The following is a 19763-nucleotide window of genomic DNA, read 5'->3' as shown; positions in this document are numbered from 1 at the left end:
ACTCCTCTCATGAGGTAGCCAAGCTGTCTTATGGCGAGGACGGGATTATAATTAATACAACCCCTTGTTCCATCAAGGGAACCTTTGGACATCCTTCGTATGAAGATAGAATCCCGATTCTTCCTTCCTTCTAGCGAGGGAACCAATTAACAGACGCCCCTCCATGCCAGCCAAGAGTTGGTCCCAATTCGCCTTTCCTTTTTCGACGCACGAGCGGTGACCTTGTAGCGGATAGACGGGCCTACCTTCATGGAGAAAAAAGGTGTGAAACCAGCCACACATAGAGAGCCAGTGCACAACAAACAATTCTTGCGCTGCTCTTTTCACATCCCCGGTCGAACGTGTCATACATGGCCAAAATGGCGACGACCAGGCTTTCCTTGCCATGATGAAAGGCGAGGAAAGCGTCAATCGCTGCTAGGTCCACTAACCCTTCCATATTCGGAAAGAGGACAACTCCAAAGATCAAAAGCGCCAAGATGTCAATAAAAGAAAGCCCATTCGCCTTGATTTGCCAAGGCCTTTGCCCTTTCCTCCAAACACTTCCTTGGTACTCCGACTACCCCATTCCTGTTTTGCTTTACACGGTCCAACTCTTGTGCTGAGATTTTCACTACCTTGGCAACTCTTGTCGTGGAGGGATAGAACCCAGAGAAAAGATATGGCTTCCTTCCTCCCAGTGGGCATCCCCGGATTTCTTTAAACTCTTTCACAGTCGGCACTAGCTGGAAGTCCTCAAATGTGAAGCACCTTAGGGGCTGCTCATAATACTGGGAAAGGGATGCAATCGGTTCCATGGAGACTTCTACCCTAGCTAGGTCCCAAATCTTACCATAGGCTTTGCGGAAGGCTTGCCGTTGAAGTTGACCCATTAATTGCCCCAACTCTCGTAAACTAGTGACCTCTAAGCTCTTGATTTTGACTTGATAGAACCTCTTTTTAAGCGAAGGCTTTGACTTGATCCCATGTTTTACTAAAGTGAAATAAAATCTAGTGCGAATCAAAACTCCGACATCTATCATGGGTGGAATGGATGAATGCATGAAGAAATGCATATGACACAGATGCAATTTACGAATACGGGAGCCCGAGAAATTGTTTCCTTCTTGGATACTACGTTTGGGCAGCATGGAACCCAACGTATGTTTTTAAGAAGGCGACACGGACCCTCCGTCGGTTTGCTAAAGTGAGGGGATCAAAGACGAAACCCACGCATGATGCATATGCGAAAGGCACAACACGGGGATGTACATAGTACGACAATATTCACAAACAAATATAAGCAAAAGGGTATATGATACTTATGCATGGCAGTGTGAAAAATGGCACGCAGCGTGTTTGCTCCGTGCCCCTATTTAAGGGACCTATAAGGGAGAGAACTAACTAGGCTTTTAGCAATAATCCCCAAGGTAGTCATATCTCTCTTGATGGTTTCTAGAGGTATTATCCCCTTCGAAGAACATATTGCAGCAGTAGGGACTACTAGCAACAATAAGTTTTCAAAGAGAAAAGCTCTAGATGAGGGTTCACTGTAATCAAGCAAGTCGGAGACCTAGCATGAACACAGATTCACCTCCACTCCTTATGTTCCCATGAACCCGGGTATAGGGCCCTTTTTCACTCACAGTGTGTGCAAATAGTGTTGGCGTTTGTGTGCATCAAATGAATAAATATTTACTTCATGCATACATTTTAAAACGCACTAAAAGCAACAAAGAGTTTATATACACAAGATCATAATGAAGGGAAACCAACAAAGGGGGAAGTCATGGTAAAACATTGCACAAGATTAAATGGCCTAACTCTCTAAAAACAGTCCCCAGTGGAGTCGCCAACTGTCGCAACCTACCCTTTGGCGGGAGGGCGATGCGAGACTCGCAGGATGCGTGTTCCACGAAAGGAATACGCGCGGAGTCGCCACCAACGTTTATTTGAGGAAAACGTCGGAAAACCCGGAAAAGACGCGATCTACGAACTTTTAAGTGAAAGGTTCGGGAGTTGTATTTACGCACGGGGAAGGTATTAGCACCCCACACGTCCGTCCCAAGGGACGACAGCCTTTAATCGAATGTGCGAACGTGACTTTGATTTTTATGTTCCCTTTTTATGTCTTTATATCTTTTATACCCTTTTTATATTTTTCTCTTTTTGTGGTCGACAAGGGTGTTTCCCTTTGCTCCTACATATTCCTCAATTGCGATGAGGAAATCAGACCTACGTAGTTCTTTCTTATCAAGTGATTCTTTTTTACTTAAAAGGTGATCATTTTAAGGCGTTGGACCTTGATAATGATCCATTTTACTTTAGTAAGAAATTGAAATGACAAACTTCAAAAACCTATTTTTATGGACGAGCTTGACTAGGCGAGTTGATTTTAGCCTTAGTTTCACTTTAGTTATTAGTCGATTCGATTAAGAATGAGAAATCCCAAAGAGAAAACGTCCAATTGATTTTCCGCTTTATTTTACTAAAAGGTATATTTTTGTTATTATATTATTATTTTACCTCTTTTTGATTTCCAACGTGGTTACGGCACGACCGAACGATCGGAATTTATTTTAACCGAAGTTAACGGATAATACAATTCAAACGATCGGTGGAAATTTATTTTATTTTTAGTTTAAGCGAGAAATGACTTAAATAAAATGGCTTAAGCACGTCAAAAGGGGGTATAAAAAGTAACTGAAACGAGAATAAAAATACACGAAACACAATGTGGACCACCACGGGTACATAGAAGGAATCGAAAAGCTTGGTTCGAGGTACTTACCCGTTGAAGATCGAAGAACGATGAAGAACGAATGAAGAACGTCGAAGAACGGTTGAAACCTTTGCGAAATTCTTCACGGAAAACGTTACGGAAGCGCCTCGGCTTAGATTTTTTTCACGGAAACAATTTTTCCAAGCAAATTCGAAAGAGAGAGAAGTGCCTAAGGGGCTGAACCCTTTTCTTCTTCACTTCCTCCCCTATTTATAGCAAAATAGGGGAGATGCTTGCCGCCCAGCTCGCCCAGGCGAGCTCAGCTCGCCCAGGCGAGCCAGGTTGCTTCCTCCAGAAGCAACAGCCTTCTGGAGGAATCTTCTGGAGGGCCCAAGTGGGCCTGGGTGCTATTTGCACCCCCATTTTTACTAAGTACACCCCCCTCTGCTTTTTTTGGTGATTCTTTTTTCGTAAAGTTACGGAAACTTACGAATTTCGTAACGATACTTGTTTTCTTTCCGTAATGTTACGGAACCTTGCGGATTACATAATCATCCCCTTTTTGACTTACGGAATGTTACGGAACCTCACTTAATTATGCAACGATGCTTCCATTTGATTTCCGATGTGTCACGGAAACTTACGGATTGTGCATCAATATTTTTTTGGTTTTCCGGCATGTCCTGGAATTTCACAAATTGCCTAATGATGGGTGCCAAGCCCCTCACAAGGACCAAAGAAAAGTCGCATGTCATCAAGCAAAGGTCCCCGGACAAAATTAGGGTATGACAGGTGTCATACCCTAATTTCATCCGAGGACAATCATTTGCAAACATTTGGATTTTTGTCAGTCGAATTGAGCTGCTTAACACCAATTACCATGCATTCCGTAATATTTTTTGATGTTTTGGAAGGAAATGTGCAAATTACTCAAAAGGAGGGCAAAAGGGTCACTTTAGGGGCATTTTTCAGCCCCTAAGTCACCTAGATAACTTCATGATGAAGTAACCAGCTCGCCTGGGCGAGCAAGTTACTTCAGGATGAAGTTATCAGCTCACCTGAGTGAGCTACCTTCAGCCCAAATGCTTCATTTTGCTATAAATAGGCATGGGAAGGCTGAAGTAAAGGGTCCTTGAAGTTCCCTAAAGTCCAAAGGTCTAGAAAGAAGAGAAAACAAGGCCGAAACGCTTCCGAATCACATCCGTGATTGATTCCTACACCGCTCATCGTTTGTTCTTCGACCGTTCTTCATGGTTTTTCATCGTTCTTCAATCTTCATCCGGTTAGTGTTTTCTTTTAAGGATTTGAACTTGATTTATGGACCCTTAGGGGTTCCCCTTTATTGTTTGTGTATCTTCATCTCTTTCTTCGATCATCGATGATCTTTTTCTTTGTTGAAAGCGAGTTTCGACTGATCGTTCATACCGTAATCTCATTTAATCACCATTAAAATAAAATTCGACCGGTCGTTTGTGTTGTAATCTAACTTAATCATTGTTTTAATAAGTTTCGACCGATTGTTTGTGCCGTAAACTCTTTTCATCAATGTAAATTAAGTTTTAACTGGTCATTAGCGCCGCAAGTTATCTCTAAAAAATGATTGAAGATTAATGAGCCAAAACCAAATAAAACCAACACATAAACTTCTCCATTTCATCAAAAAAATCAAGAGATCGTTTAAAGGTCCAACGCCTTAACGTTGAGAAGATCGTTTCAAGGTCCAACACCTAAACGACTTTTTCTCCTCTTTTCAAAAATCAAGAGATCATTTCAAGGTCCAACGCCTTAAAAACGAATTTTGCTCGATTAAAATCAATCTTTCAAAAAAGATAAAAAAAAAAAAAACAATTTAACCAATGTTCAGTTGTTAAAGAACTACCTTTGTCTGATTTCCTCATCGCAATTGAGGAATACATAGGAGCGAGGGAAACACCCTTGTCAACCCCAAAAAAGTAAAAAAACATTAGAAGCCCAAAAATATAAAAATATAAAAAAGGAAAAAAGATAATAAACATAAAAAGGGAAAATACATAATTGTGAAGTCATGTTTTGCACACTCGATTAGAGTTTGTCGTCCCTTGTGATGGGCGCGTAGGGTGCTAATACCTTCCCCGTGCGTAAATGACTCCCGAACCCTCATTTTCAAAATACAGAGACCCTCGACCTTTTCCATTTTGGTTTTTCTGACATTTTCCTCAAATAAAGTTGGTGGCGACTCCATGCGTTTTTCTTCAACGGAAGACGCACCCTTGGCCCATACGAGAGGCCTTTTTCACGACGCTGCCGAAGGGCAGGTTGCGACAAGTGGGATTCCCTTACTTGCGCTATTTGATTTTGGGGCAACCTATTCCTTTGTATCTTGTTCGTGTGTAGTGAAACTTAAGCTTTATGTGTCTTTTATAAATAAAGATCTGGTAGTAGAGATCCCAACTAGTGGTTGTGTGTTAACTTCTAATGTGTGTTTGAATTGTCCTGTGGAAATTTTTTGTAGAACATTCTTAATTGATTTGATTTGTTTGCCTTTGAACCAAATTGATGTTCTTATGGGTATGGACTGGTTATCTTCCAACCATGTCTTGTTAAACTATTTTGATAAAACTATGATGTTTGATGATTCTTGAGTGAGTAAGGATGAAATGTTTATCTCTGTCAACCAAGTTTTGATATTTTTAAAAGAAGATTCTCAAGTGTACATGATCTTGTCTAACCTGGAAGTAGAGACTAAGGTTTCCATGTGTGGCCTCCCTATTGTCAGAGAGTTTCCTGAGGATATATCCGGTTTACCACCTAAGAGAGAGATAGAGTTTTCCATTGACCTGGTACCCGGTGATGGACCCATATTCGTAGCCCTTTATAGGATGTCTCCTATAGAGTTAGCCGAGCTTAAGAAATAGTTAGAGGAGTTGTTGGATAAGCAGTTTGTGAGACCTAGTATGTCTCGGTGGGGAGAACTAGTGTTGTTAGTAAAGAAGAAAGATGGGACTACGAGGTTGTATGTAGACTACCACCAGTTGAATAAGGTGACGATTAAGTATAAGTACCCTTTTCCTAGAATAGACGACCTTATGGACCAGCTGATAAGGGCTTGTGTGTTTAGCAAGATAGACCTTAGATCAAGTTACCATCAATTCTGAGTTAAGTCTAAGGATATTTCAAAGACTGCTTTCAGGACCCGTTATGGTCACTATGAGTATCTAGTCATGCCCTTTGGTGTGACTAATGCCCCTGGTGTGTTTATGGATTCCATGAATAGGATCTTTCACCCCTATCTTGATAGTTTTGTGGTAGTATTCATAGATGATATTTTGGTATACTCCAAGACTAGAGAGGAGCATGAAGAGCACTTGGGGATTGTGCTGCAAACCCTTAGGAATCGACAACTTTATGCTAAGTTGTCCAAGTGTGAGTTTTGGTTAGATAAAGTTATTTTCCTACGACATGTGATATCCCGTGGCGATATAGTTGTAGATCCTTCTAAGATAGAAGTTGTACTTAAGTGGGATAGTCCTAAGTCTGTGTTTGAGATTAGGAGTTTTCTGGGTTTGGCGGGATATTACCGAAGATTCATAGAACGCTTCTCTAAGTTAGCCTTGCCTTAACTAAGCTAACTCGTAAAGGTCAAGCTTTTGTATGGGATGCCCAGTGTGAGCATAGTTTCCAAACCCTTAAGGAAAAGTTGATGATCACTCTTATGTTAGTTTTTCCTAACCCGAGAGAACCCTTTAAGGTGTATTGTGATGCATCAAAGATGGGTTTAGGAAGAGTGTTGATGCGGAGTGATCAGGTAGTGGCCTATGGTTCTAGACAACTCAAGACTCATGAGATGAATTATCCTACCCATGATCTGGAGTTAGCTGCTGTAGTTTTTGCTCTTAAGATGTGGAGGCATTACTTGTTTGGCTCTAGGTTTTTACTTACCTAGAGTTTCTTAAGGACTATGGTTTTGAGCTTAGCTATCATCCTGGCAAAGACAATGTAGTGGCTGACGCCTTGAGTAGGAAATCCCTACATATATTTGCCTTGATAGTTAGAGAGCTGGATCTCCTAGAACAATTTAGGGAGAGTCTTGCGTGTGAGGTTACCCCTAACAGCGTGAGATTGGGAGTTTTGAGGATCACCAATGAACTCATTGGAGATATTAAAGAGGTCAAAGAGACTGATCCTTTTTTAAGGACTCGGTTAGAAGCTATAGAGTCAAGGAGAGATAGTAGTTTCAATGTGGGATCGGATGGAGTCTTGAGACTTCAAGATAGGATTTGTGTTCCTAATGTGCCTGAACTTAGGAAGATGATCTTAGAGGAAGGTCATATGAGCAACCTGAGCATCCTACCCGGTGCTACCAAGATGTATTAGAGTCTAAAGATAATGTTTTGGTGGCCCAACATAAAGAGTGGTTAGGAAGTTTGTGTATTCATGTTTAGTTTGCCATAAGGCTAAGATAAAACATCAGAGACCTTCAGGTAAGTTACAACCCTTAGAGATACCCCAGTGGAAGTGGGACGGTATCTCCATGGATTTCGATTTAGGACTACCTATGACCCCCAAAGGTTTTGATTCTATTTGGGTTATTGTTGACAAATTGACCAAATCTGCACACTTTATCCCCATCAATATTAGGTTTTCCTTAGAGAAGTTGGCCTCCCTATACATTAGTGAGATTGTTAGATTACATGGTGTGTCATCTAGCATAGTGTCTGATAGAGATCCTAGATTCACCTCTAGGTTTTGGGAGAGTTTGAACAAAGCGTTGGGAACCAAGCTTAGGCTAAGTTCAGCCTACCATCCTCAGACTGATGACCAAACTGAACAGACCATTCAGGCGCTGGAGGACCTTTTAGGAGCATGTGTATTAGAACAAAATGGGAGTTTGGAGTGTTTTCTGTTGTTGATAGAGTTCAGCTATAACAATAGTTTTCATTCTACCATTGGCATGGCTCCCTATGAAGCTTTGTATGGTAGAAGGTGTAGGACCTCACCTTAGGACCTGAAGTGGTACAACAAACCACTAAGAAGGTCAAGTTTATCCAAGATAGGATGAGGATTTCTCAAAGTAGGTAGAAGAGTTATCAGGACAAGAAGAGAAAAGACCTGGAATTCGAGGTTGATGATCATGTATTCTTGAGAGTCACCCCTTGGACTGGGGTTGGTCAAGCTTTGAAATCCCAAAAACTCACACCTCGTTTTATCAGTCCTTTCTAAATTCTCAAAAGAGTTGGTCATGTGGCATATCAAATTGCATTACCCTCGTCTCTTTCTATCCTCCACAATGTCTTTCATGTTTCTCAACTCCGTAAATATATTCATGATCCTTCCCACGTGGTTGATTTAGATGTTGTTCAAGTAAAGGAGAATTTGACATATGAAACATTATCTTTGAGGATCGAGGATAGGCGAACAAAGCACTTAAGAGGGAAAGAGATTTCATTGGTCAAGGTAATTTAGGGAGGTGCATTAGGAGAAGAGGCAACATGGGAATTAGAGAGTTAGATGCAAGAAGCCTATCCAGCCTTATTTCAGTTAGGTAAATTTCGGGGATGAAATTTCTAAAAAGGATGAGAGAGTTGTAATGCCCTGAAATTTCGATAATTGAATATAGATATTTGATGTTTTCCTTGTGTTATTTGATTACTTGATTAATTTGAATGAGTTAAGGTACATTGTGAATTATCCATGTGCAATTTGATTGAAGTGGATGTTGAGTTATGTCGAATTTTATTGATTTAGGTTGAAATTATGAGATTTCAAGTTTTACCTAAACCTATTTCAATAAAATTATAATATTGGATTCGTTAACCGTTGGATCGCCTTCAAATTTGAAATGTTGGCTTGCAACCAGACTTTGCACATTTTGACCGTTGAGATTTGTTATATAACACCTTGATTATGAGATATGATATTTTCACCAAAGCAGGAAAATTTGTTGGGGCAAAATTCGCCTAAGCAAGTCAAATTTCGCCCAGGCGAGAAAACGAAAAACTTGTTTCAAGCTATAAAGCCACTGGTTATGTTTGTGCATCTACCTCTATCAATATGGATGATTACAAATCTTTGCAATTTGATTTTGAAAAGTTCAAAAAGGATCACTGTGCAGAGCGTATGAAGTTGCAAACTGAGTTTTCCTATCTTAAAGATTTGTTTAGAAAAATGAACAAAGGAAAGAGTGATCTTAGTTGCTTGCTTAGTGTGCAAAAGCATACTACAGATAAGACTGGTTTAGGGTATAACAAGCAAACTACCTTTTCTAAGAAAACCAAATTTGCATCCTCCGAAAAGGTGAACCCAAACAAAGTCTCGTAAAAGAAAAACATAGTGCATTTTAAGCCTAAAGCAAAGACCTATCATTATTGGATGAAAAGAGGGCATACATCTTATAAATGCTATGATAGGAGATTTGGTGTTCCTAAGGGCAAATGTGTTTGGATTCTTAAAGATTTAACTGTGGAAATTAACCCCATTGGACCCAACCTTAATTGGGTACTACCTCTCTCTAATTGATTTTTTCTTGTAGGTGTGCCTAAAAGCAAGGGACTCACTATGGTACTTGGATAGTGGCTGCTCTAGGCACATGACGGGTGACAAGTTCAAACTTACTAACTTTGTGTCAAAGGAAGGAGGATATGTCACTTTTGGAGACAAGAATAAAGGAAGAATCTTGGGAGAAAGAAACATTGGAAATCAACACAAGACATAAATAAAAGATGTTCTATTTGTTAATGGACTTAAGCATAATCTCTTAAGCATGAGTCAACTATGTGACAAGGGCTTCAAAATTGAATTCAACAAGAATTATTGTCTCATTTGTGAAGTTATTTCTGGTGAGATTGTTCATATAGGTAAAAGAATAGGTAATATCTATTTGTTGAATATTGAACGTGCATCATTTCATGAAATTAGTTGTTTGGTAATTAAGATCGATGATTCTTTGTTATGGCATCATAGGGCTACACATATAAGCATGCATCATTTCAATCATCTAATTAAAAAGGACTTAGTAATTGGTATTCTGAAACTCAAGTTTGAGAAAAATAAATTGTGTGAAGCATGTCAAAAAGGGAAACAAGTTAAAAATTCTTTTCAAAGTAAAAATGTTGTTTCTACTTCAAAACCTCTTGAACTACTTCACATAGATGAAGATGCAGATGCAGGTTTTTAGGATAAGGATTCTACTATTGAAGATGAAACCAAAGTTGAAGAGCTTAAAAAAACAAAGATATCATTGCCACACCTCCTAAAGACCTCCCAAGAGAATGAAGAACTCAAAAAGATCTCTCCTTGGACAACATTATTGGAGAAATATCAAAGGGAGTTTCTACTCGCTCTGGACTTAGGATTTTATGCAATAACATGGCTTTTGTTTCTTAGATTAAACCAAGAAAAATAGATGAAGCCTTGTACGATGAACACTGGTTGATGGTTATGCATGAAGAGCTAAACCAATTTAAAAGGAATGAAGTATGGAACTTAGTTTTCAAACCTGCCTCTCACAAGTCTATTGGAACAAATGGGTGTTTCGAAACAAGGTTGAAAAATTAGGCATCATAGTAAGGAACAAGGCCAGATTGGTTGCAAAAGGGTACAACCAAGAGGAAGGCAATGACTATGATGAAACATGTGCTCCTGTTGCAAGGTTAGAATCCATTAGGTTGCTGCTTGCTTTTGCATGTATTAGGGAATTCAAGTTATTCCAAATGGATGTGAAGAGTGTTTTTCTCAATATATGCATACATTGAAGAAGAGATATATATAGATCAGCCTCCAGGTTTCATGGACAACAAACATCCTAATCATGTCTATAAGCTGAAAAAGGTTATGTATAGTTTGAAAAAAACATCTAGATCTTGGTATGAGAAATTTCTTAATCGAGCAATCTTTTGTAAGAGGTCAAGTTGACAAAACATTGTTTATCAAGAGATCAAACAACGAGTTGCTAGTTGTGCAAATATATATTGATGATATAATTTTTGGTACTACTACTAAAACTTTGTGTAAGGAATTTTCCAGTTCTATGTAGAAAGAATTTAGGATGTCTATGATGGGAGAGTTGAACTTCTTCCTTGGACTTCAAGTCAAGCAAATGAAACAGGAAACCTTCCTATGTCAAACAAAATACTGTACAGAACTAATTAAGAAATTAAGCATGAAAAAGTGCAAAGAAGCATCAACTCCAATGGCAACATCAACTTATCTTGACTTAGATGAAAAAGGTAAATTAGTGGATAAGTTAAGGTATAGAGGTATGATTGGTTCACTTCTTTACTTAACTGCAAGTAGACCAGATATTGTGCTTAGTGTTTGCTTGTGTGCAAGGTATCAAGCTAATCCTAAGGAATCTCACTTAATAGTTGTTAAAAGGATCATTAATTACCTTAAGGGCACAACCAATGATGGTTTGTGGTATCCCAAAGGTACCTCCTTAAATCTAATTGGCTTTTCAGATTCTAATTCTGTAGGGTGCAAACTAGATAGGAAGAGTAGAACTGGGACATGCCATTTCTTAGGAAGCTATCTTGTATCTTGGAATTGCAAGAAACAAGCTTGTGTAACACCATCCACTGTAGAAGTAGAATATATTGCAGCTGGATGTTGTTGTACTCACAGTCTTTGGATGAAACAATAGCTTGAAGACTTTGTTGTAATCCTTGATCAGATTCCCTTGAAATGTGACAACATAAGTGCTATTAATCTATCTAAGAATCTTGTCATGCATTCCAGAACTAAACATATAGAGATAAGACGTCATTTTCTTAGAGATCATGTATAAAAGGGTGATTACTGCATTGAATTTATTGATAGTGAACATCAACTAGCTGAGATCTTCACTAAACCTCTTGCTAGAGATAGGTTCTTCTTCATTGGGAATGAAGTAGGTGTCTTAGATGGATCTAGTATTGAATGATGTTATGCTTAGTACATGTAGCTTGATATATATGCTCTCTATGTCTATTAATTTTCTATAAATGTCTTACTATGTTGATATGTTGATGTGTAATTGATTTTCTCTCTGAGAATACGTGCTTTACTTTGATTATTTCATGTTTTTCACTTTTATAATCGATTACTCTTTCGTGTTAATAGATTACAATGTGTTGTTGTGTGTTATCAGTTTTCAAATCTTTCTGTTTTAATTAATTACCCCATGGACTAATTGATTACCATTTATGCATTTGTGGTGTTATAGTTCAAAATCTTTCTATTTTAATCAATTACTGCTACGGATTAATGAATTACATGTTGGGTTTAAAGCTTTTTCTGGCATTTTGTTCTGTTGTAATCGATTACGACTTTGTTTTAATCGATTACATGCTATGGCTTATGACTTCTTTTGGCTTTGTGTTCTGATTTAATCAATCAGCTTAAGTTTTAATCGATTACAAAGGCCTCATGGGGAGTTTTTCTGGCATATTTAATCGATTACACCTTTATTTTAATCGATTACTTATATCAGCTTTTGGTTTTGAGTGAAAATGATGGCCAATTTAATCAATTACTATGTTATTTTAATCGATTACTTATGTATCTGTTGTGTGCAATCTATTACATATCTTCATCTTCACCTTATCAACCACCTTTATTATAGCAATTACTCTCGCCACCTACCTCAGCCAACCAAAACGACCCAGCTTCTCTATAAAAGGCAACCTAAACCTATCCACAAATCACACCAACACCTTCTCTAACACCCTTCTCTGAACCCAAATATCTTATGCTCTCAAATCCTCTGGCTCTTCTTCAAGATGGTGAGCAACCCTTCAAGAGCTCAGAAGAAAGAAAAAACTTCCAAGAGGAAGCAAGGCGAATGCTCTCAGGCTGCTCTCAACAGGTTGGACACATGGTTTACTGATGAAAGCAAGAAGAATGACTACAAGATGATCTATGTTGCCATAAACATGAGGATCCCCAAGTATTTGGACTTGGAATGGTTCTCTCAAAAAAGGTTCAACTTTCCTAATTTGTTGGAAGCACAAGGATTGTCAAAGCTGGTATAGAAGAAAGGAACCTTCTATCCAGAGCTAGTCAAGGTTTTCTACATCTGTGCACGTGTTTACCTTGAAGGTAACCTCTTTTCTATTGTAAATAAAGTATAAATGGTCACTTAGGAGTCTGCAAGTTCGATGAAATGCCTGATGGGTATAGCAAGATGCAGACCTATAGAGGAATTCTTTTTGACCCAGCAAGGAACTTGAGGAATCACTTAGGAGTTGGTGGACTATTTTTCAAGAGGAGGATGAAGACATGACAGATCTTGTTGATTATTTTATTAGAGGAGACTGAGCTCCTCAACCATGATCGTTAAGGAGACTAAGCTCCTCAGCCATGATCTTCAAAAATTCATGAACTTGTCTTTATGTTTATTTATCGCTTTGTATTAAATTTCAGTACTTTTTTATTACCTTATTTATTGTTTTGAATTTTTTGTTTGAAAAACTTACGCCAGTTTATTTTGACTAATTTACACGTGCTTTGATATTATGTTAGTATAGTTATAGATTATAACTCTTTTTAGGACTTAAATAGAAAATTTTTCTTGAACATAGCATGTTGTAGAAAGAATCAACAACCAGTATTTTTGAAACTTATTTTTGGATCAAAACACAACAAAAGGATTTGTTTTTTTAAAACAATGAAGGACATTCCCAAAAACCAAATGAATTCAGATGTTTTTGCATGGACTTGATAAAAGAACAACTTTTAAAACACTGATTTGATTTGAATATGGAAACAGGTCTTAAGCTTTAGTAACTGTCTGCAACCACATATTTTACATTGAGTGTCCTCATTGATATGTTCTACAGTCGATTTTGCATAAATTTCTAATTGTCATAACATATGATTCGTGGATATGATTTAAGCTTTCTTTCTTTGTTTACATTTTAAGCCATTGGCCAAACAACTATCCCAATGTATATTATTTTACCATTTGCAAGCCCTTTGAGCCAAAACACTTGATATTTTGTTGGAACACTAACCTAGGATAAAAGTTTCCTACCTAATCTTAGGTCAAGAGAACAAAGGTATTTTGATGGGGATTTCTATCATTTGGTGGCTAATGTGATGTAAATACTCTATTTTTAATATGGGTATCAAGGGAAAACAGAAAAGAAAAGAAAAGAGAAAAGAAAAAACAAGTTCTTTATGGATAAATAAAAAGTTCGAATCATGTACATTTTATTAGAGTTGTTGTAAATATCTGAATAGAAAGAAGTGATAACTTGGTTGAAACGAAAAAGGGATAGGAAGTGATCGTTCATTTGAGTTACTAGCTAATTTTTATGTTTGCTCTCTTATTCTCAAGGTATGTTTGAATATACAAAAAAATCAAGATTTCCTTCAAAACTAGGCCCAACCTTAAAAGACTTATTGATCCATAATGATTATGCAAAATTATCTTTGATTCGATGGGAAATGACTTATAAAATTGGTTTATGGCATATCAGTGATTGGAATTGAGATGAAACACTTGCATGTGTGAGACTTAAACACCTTTGAGAGGTTTTCCTCTATTTGAATGCATCCCGTGTTTCCTCTTATGTTCTTTAGAAACAAAATTCAAATTGATCTTAATCCCATTTTTGGTTCTGTGAATTCCATCTTTGTGCTTTCATTTCTCATTGTTGCATTTTGAAAAATGTTGTTCTGATTAGTTTGGGGATTGATTCTTTACAAAGCATGTTCATAATTTTTTAGCACATTTATTTTATACTTATAATATTGTTATTTTTAATTTTTCTTTACTTTGCTTAAGGACAAGCAAGATTCTAGGTTGGGGGGAGTTGATAAGTGCCAAAATTCAGTTGTTTTTTGGATTAAATTGTTAGTACTTATCTTTCAATTGTAATAGTTTTCTTATAAACTACCCTTAAATCTAGTTATTATATATATATATATATATATATATATATATATATATATATATATATATATATATATATATATATATATATATATATATATTAAAAATTTACTAATGTTGTTGTTTAAATATGAAAGATTCATCCATGATTTTGTAGGTTTTGATGGTTGTTTGTTAGATCCATAAACAAAGCCAAAAGGAAGGCCAAAATGGTCTTTTCACGAAGATTTCTAACCCCAAATTTTCCTAGGTTAGCAACCAGCTCGCCTTGGCTAAAGATCTTAGTTCAGCCCTAAGCAAGCAACTCGCTTGGGCGAGTTGCAATTCACCTGAGCAAGTGGATGCCTTCAAGAGTAAGCAACAAATTCTACCGGGCAAGCTACATCTCTCCTGGGCGAATTTATACACTCTCCTAGGTTGTTTTCTATAAATAGTCATGCATTTGTGGAAGAAAGGAGATCCAATAGCATTCAGTAGTGAGGAAAACACGCAAAGGCTAAGGAAGAAGAAGGAGAAAAGGAAAAGTGGAGTCGAGGTGTTGTAGAGTTATGATCGTGGATCACATCCTTTGTCATTTCTCTTGTTAGTTTTATGCTCTACGCAATGATCAGTTAGCTTTTATTAAGGATTGGATGTAATCTCTGTACTCTTATGTATCCCTTTTGATATTATATATGTATGAATCTTTTCTACTCATTATTGGTAATTTCATTCTACTCGTAATGCTTGATTCTATTTGATCACTAGTGTTATGAAATTGGATTTTAAGTGAGAATGAAAAGTAATCTTAGAATTTGAACTGAATGATTTTACTCTTTATGTTACATTGCTAGGAATAGAGCATAACGTTTTGATTGCAAAAAGCACGAAAATATAATTGTAATGTTGGGGTATTTACTTCATATGCGAGCGATCGATATTTGGTAAATATTCTTAGACCTCAAGTGTGAGGGATTGACTTGGGGTAACTTAATGTGTACATTAGTAATATTGAAAAATGATTCATATATGTTGATCTTATTAGGATATTAAGGGTACAAATGATGAAATTCAATCTTATGTTTTCTTGAATTAATTAAATTTGTTTTCATAATTTTATGTATTTCTGACGCACTAAATTTTATTATTTCTGTTATTCCCATAATTTCATTATTTTTGTTATTTCAGTAAATCCATTATTTTCACTATTCTTTTACTTTCATTTATCTTTAGTTAGTTAAACCAAAATCAATGACATTCGATTAAATTTGTACATAACTATTGAATTGATCATATTTTTTCGAATGAATTAAGTAACTCAAATCCCTGTGAATATGAACTCTTTTTATAAATGTATAACCGACAATTGATATGCTTGTCAAAAGTCTAACAAAGTGGTATGTAAGTCCTTTTGAGTGACACCAAAATAAGCATTCTTCAAACATCTTCAAGTCATCATTTCTTCTCGACATTTTAATCTGGTTGGTTTCGATCCAAACCCCAACCTCAAAGCTTTTACTTAAAAATTGGACTTCAAGTATCTTTAGGCATTCTACTCTTAGTAAAAATTTTAAAATTTCAACAACACTTGTCCATGACCTCAAAAAAAGAAAAAACACTTTGTCCGTAAATTGTACATCCGATGATCCAATAATTTGGATCACAGTTTAAATATGATTTTAATTTTGTTAAATTAACATTTCTTATTTTTATATCTGTTTTTTTTTTTAATTTTAGCTCATATAAATTTATAATTTTTCAATTCTTGTAAGTATGAATTTATGAGAAGTATAAATAAAAAAATTAAAATTTTAAAGGGATTAAAATAAAATAAAAATACAAGAAAAAACAAACTTCCGAGAACCAAAATTAGAAAAACAAGCCTTGTTATCGCTTAATTTCTTCAAAATCCAAATATAACCTTTATTAATCCTTTCAAGCAATTGTAAAATAAACACATCAATTATAAACAACAACATCATCAATCACGAACAAGATTCCACCAAAAGCCAATCTTCATCTTCCGCAACTTGATCCATCTGAAATGAACCCCCAATTTCAGAAACACATTTGTTACCATTATTATTCTCCCCATCATAATCATCCAAAGTGCCAGAATAATCTACACGGTCACCACTTTCATCTTCATAGTAATCATGAGAAAGATTGTCAAGTGTCACAGTTGCAGACAACCCAAAAAAATCTGAATTGGGTTGATCTACGATGACTCGCCAGTGTTTGCGCTTTTGGGTGCCTTTGGTCTTGTCTTTGGACTTGCAAGCCGGGTGAAGGTGGCAACCGGTGCAACGTGGTGTGCCACACTTGCCAGTGAACTTGGAGTGATTGGTTGGCTTAGAGGACACTTTTACGAAGAATCCAGCAGTGGGAGGGGCATCAAATTGGGTGATGAATCGAGTATTGGGTCGAGGGTTAAGTGAATTTGGTAGGATTCTATAAGACCTCACCATACCATGTTGTCTACCCTCTCTCTTCATTTTTGGTGAGTTGGAGTTATGGGCTAAAAAAATGGGAAAAAGTAAGTCGAGAAATTAATTGATGAGAAAAGGATGGATGTGGCTGTGCTTATATGTAGTGTTTGCTTTGGGATGGAGTTGGTAGATGGATGGAGTTGAACTTGGGGCGCAAGTACATTAGCATAAACTTGTAGACCAAGTATTTCATGGTGTAAAGAATGATTATTTTTGACAACTCATTCGAGAATTAAATAAAGTATGCAATGTGATTTTAATCATTTAAGAATTGTATTGACTCCTTTTTTTTTTTAATGTTGATCTTTTTATATTGACTTTTTATTCTAACTTGCGGGTGGATGCAATTATAGAAAATTTTCGATTTGTTGGACCTTTGAAAGTCTATCATATGATTTTAGCTTAGGTGGCAGGAAATTTGGATAAAATATTTTAAGTTAAATTACACATTTGATTTTTTTATGTTTTTTTTTTACTTAATTAATTGTGTTCTTATGATTATATAAACTTTATTTTTAGTTTTCATATTTAAAAATCATTTCTTTTAATTCTTATGCATATTATTTTTTAATCCCTTTAGTCCTATGAGTTTAGACTTTAGGAACAAAAAAAGATTAAAAATGATATGTATAAGAATTAAAGATAAATAAAAAAATATATGTAGAGACTAAAATAGATAGTTTTTTAAGTACAAAGACTAAATTTGTACAATTATAGTGACTAAACTAAGAAAAAAAATAGGAATTAAATGTGTAACTAAATTAATTTTTTTTGCGTAATTAAACCAACTTTTTATTCATACAAAAACCTTGATTTGTATTAATTAAACCCTAACAAAGGACAAGTTTTATTGTTCATTGGTCAGGTCGGACATGGACATAGTTTAGCGGTGCAACCACCCAAGACCATAGCTATAAGGAGCCAAAAAATTTAAAAAAAATCTTGCTTAGTAAATTTTTTCTATATTATTTTCTTAAATAAATTAATTTTTTTTCTCGTTTTATGTTTCTTTTATTCAATTAAAATAGGACATGTAAGTAAAAAATACATAAATTTTAGTTTTTTTCTCTAATATGTTATATTTATAAATTCATGTTAAATGAAATTTCATGTATGAGAGGTTAACATGTAATGAACATATTATAATAACTTAAAGTATCTCTTTTTTTAAAAAGACAAGAACACGCATGTGTTCTGACTGAATTTGACCGAATCTCCTCGTAGTGATGCAACTTTATGAGCTCCTCCATGAACAATGGAGGGGTGTACCTGCGAAAATACTCTAGCGCTCAAGTTAGTGGCATAGAGATAAGAACAAATATCAAAATATAAATTAGATTAAAAGTTGAGTTACCTAAAACTTGATGACCCCTTTTATAGATGTGAAATTGGATGAAAAGATCTCAATTTTTTTTATTAGGAATAATAATGTCGGTCAGCCCACCCCGTTCTGGCCCACAAAAAGATGGGATGGGCTAGGTACCTTGGCTCATCTCTCTTATGGGAGGGTCGGCGGACTAGCCCTCCATATTCAAAAAAATATATATTATATTAAAATTGCTAGATTACATTTAAAAAAATCAATTTTCAAAGCACAAATTTTAAAAGAAAAGAAAATTGAATACATATTTTAACAAGTGATAACATATCTTGACAAGTAAAGTAGGTGGTAAGATACAAAACATAAAAGAGAATGAGAAGTGATTATAGGAATATAGTAAATATAGCAAATGGAATATTAACCCAATAACAAAAAGTTATAATTTCAAGTTTAACATTAATATTAACTTGAAGAATAGAACAGGAAAATTCATGCTATATTAATATTAATATAGTTGAAGTACAATGACTTAAATATAATGTAATTGTGTGCATGCCAGATTGTTGTACAAAAGTAAAGTGCTCAATGATTTGAACACAATATTAGATAAATAACAACTTTTATATATGTCTAGATGTAATGAAAAAAACTAAGATCCCCGCGATTTGTAAATTGAATACTTACATTGTTTAAAAGTAAACATTGTTTATCTAAAGATCTATTACAAAACAACAAAAAGTGTATATAATTGACAAAATATTTTAATTATTTTGCTATAGAAATTAGAACATTATTAGTAGTTAATTTTAAGTTGTCAACCCGTTTAACAACTAATTATAATAGCAATAGAGGCGAGTTAGCGGGTTAGGCGGGACGGACCAAAGCGGGCAGGTGGGTTGAAGTCTCCACCCCACCCCACTGAATTTATGGTGAGTTGGCCCGCTTGTCCCGCCCTGCATTATCATCCCTACGTAAGATAATATAAATATGAAAAATATAATATTTTTTTATCTTTCTTTTGATAATAGATAACTTTAGGTTAGGGAAAATCTCTATCTTTATGATAGAAGATAAAGTTTTTCTCTTACCTTAATTATATTTGTCAAAATCTCTGAAATCCAAGTATCCTACTTGGTTGGCATCTAGATACGAAGATTTGTTAAGTCTGAGTAGTACAACATGTAATAACTCAAATTATAAAAAGAAATTAAAATTAAAAGTTAGCATATTTATAAAGAAAAAAAATATGATGTGAAGAGAGTGGAAAAGAGAAATAGAGAGAAAATGAAAATGAAAAGGATTTTTAAGAAATAAAATTGCATGAAAAGAATTATGTATACATATTGTGTATATCTTTTTTCTTTAAGATGTGACCTTATATATAAATAGAAATACGATGTGAAGAGAATGGAAAAGAGAAAT

General features: G+C 35.6%; 1 protein-coding gene across 1 annotated transcript; it reads right to left on the bottom strand.

Annotated features, from left to right (window-relative positions):
* Window positions 1–16433: 16433 nt before the first annotated feature.
* On the bottom strand, window positions 16434–17283 carry LOC102668122 (uncharacterized). Its single transcript, XM_006575206.4, has one exon. The coding sequence runs from the start codon at window positions 17024–17026 to the stop codon at window positions 16517–16519; it is 510 nt and encodes a 169-aa protein (XP_006575269.1). The 5' UTR covers window positions 17027–17283; the 3' UTR covers window positions 16434–16516.
* Window positions 17284–19763: the final 2480 nt, after the last annotated feature.

The sequence above is a fragment of the Glycine max genome, chromosome 2 (assembly GCF_000004515.6).
Source record: "Glycine max cultivar Williams 82 chromosome 2, Glycine_max_v4.0, whole genome shotgun sequence".
Lineage (NCBI taxonomy): Eukaryota > Viridiplantae > Streptophyta > Magnoliopsida > Fabales > Fabaceae > Glycine > Glycine max.
Note: the sequence above shows the minus strand (reverse complement) of the source record. Positions and strands in the feature narration are given on the sequence as shown.

Coding starts and splice junctions, on each gene's coding strand:
- LOC102668122 (XM_006575206.4), bottom strand. CDS start 17,026: ATGAAGAGAGAGGGTAGACAACATGGTATGGTGAGGTCTTATAGAATC.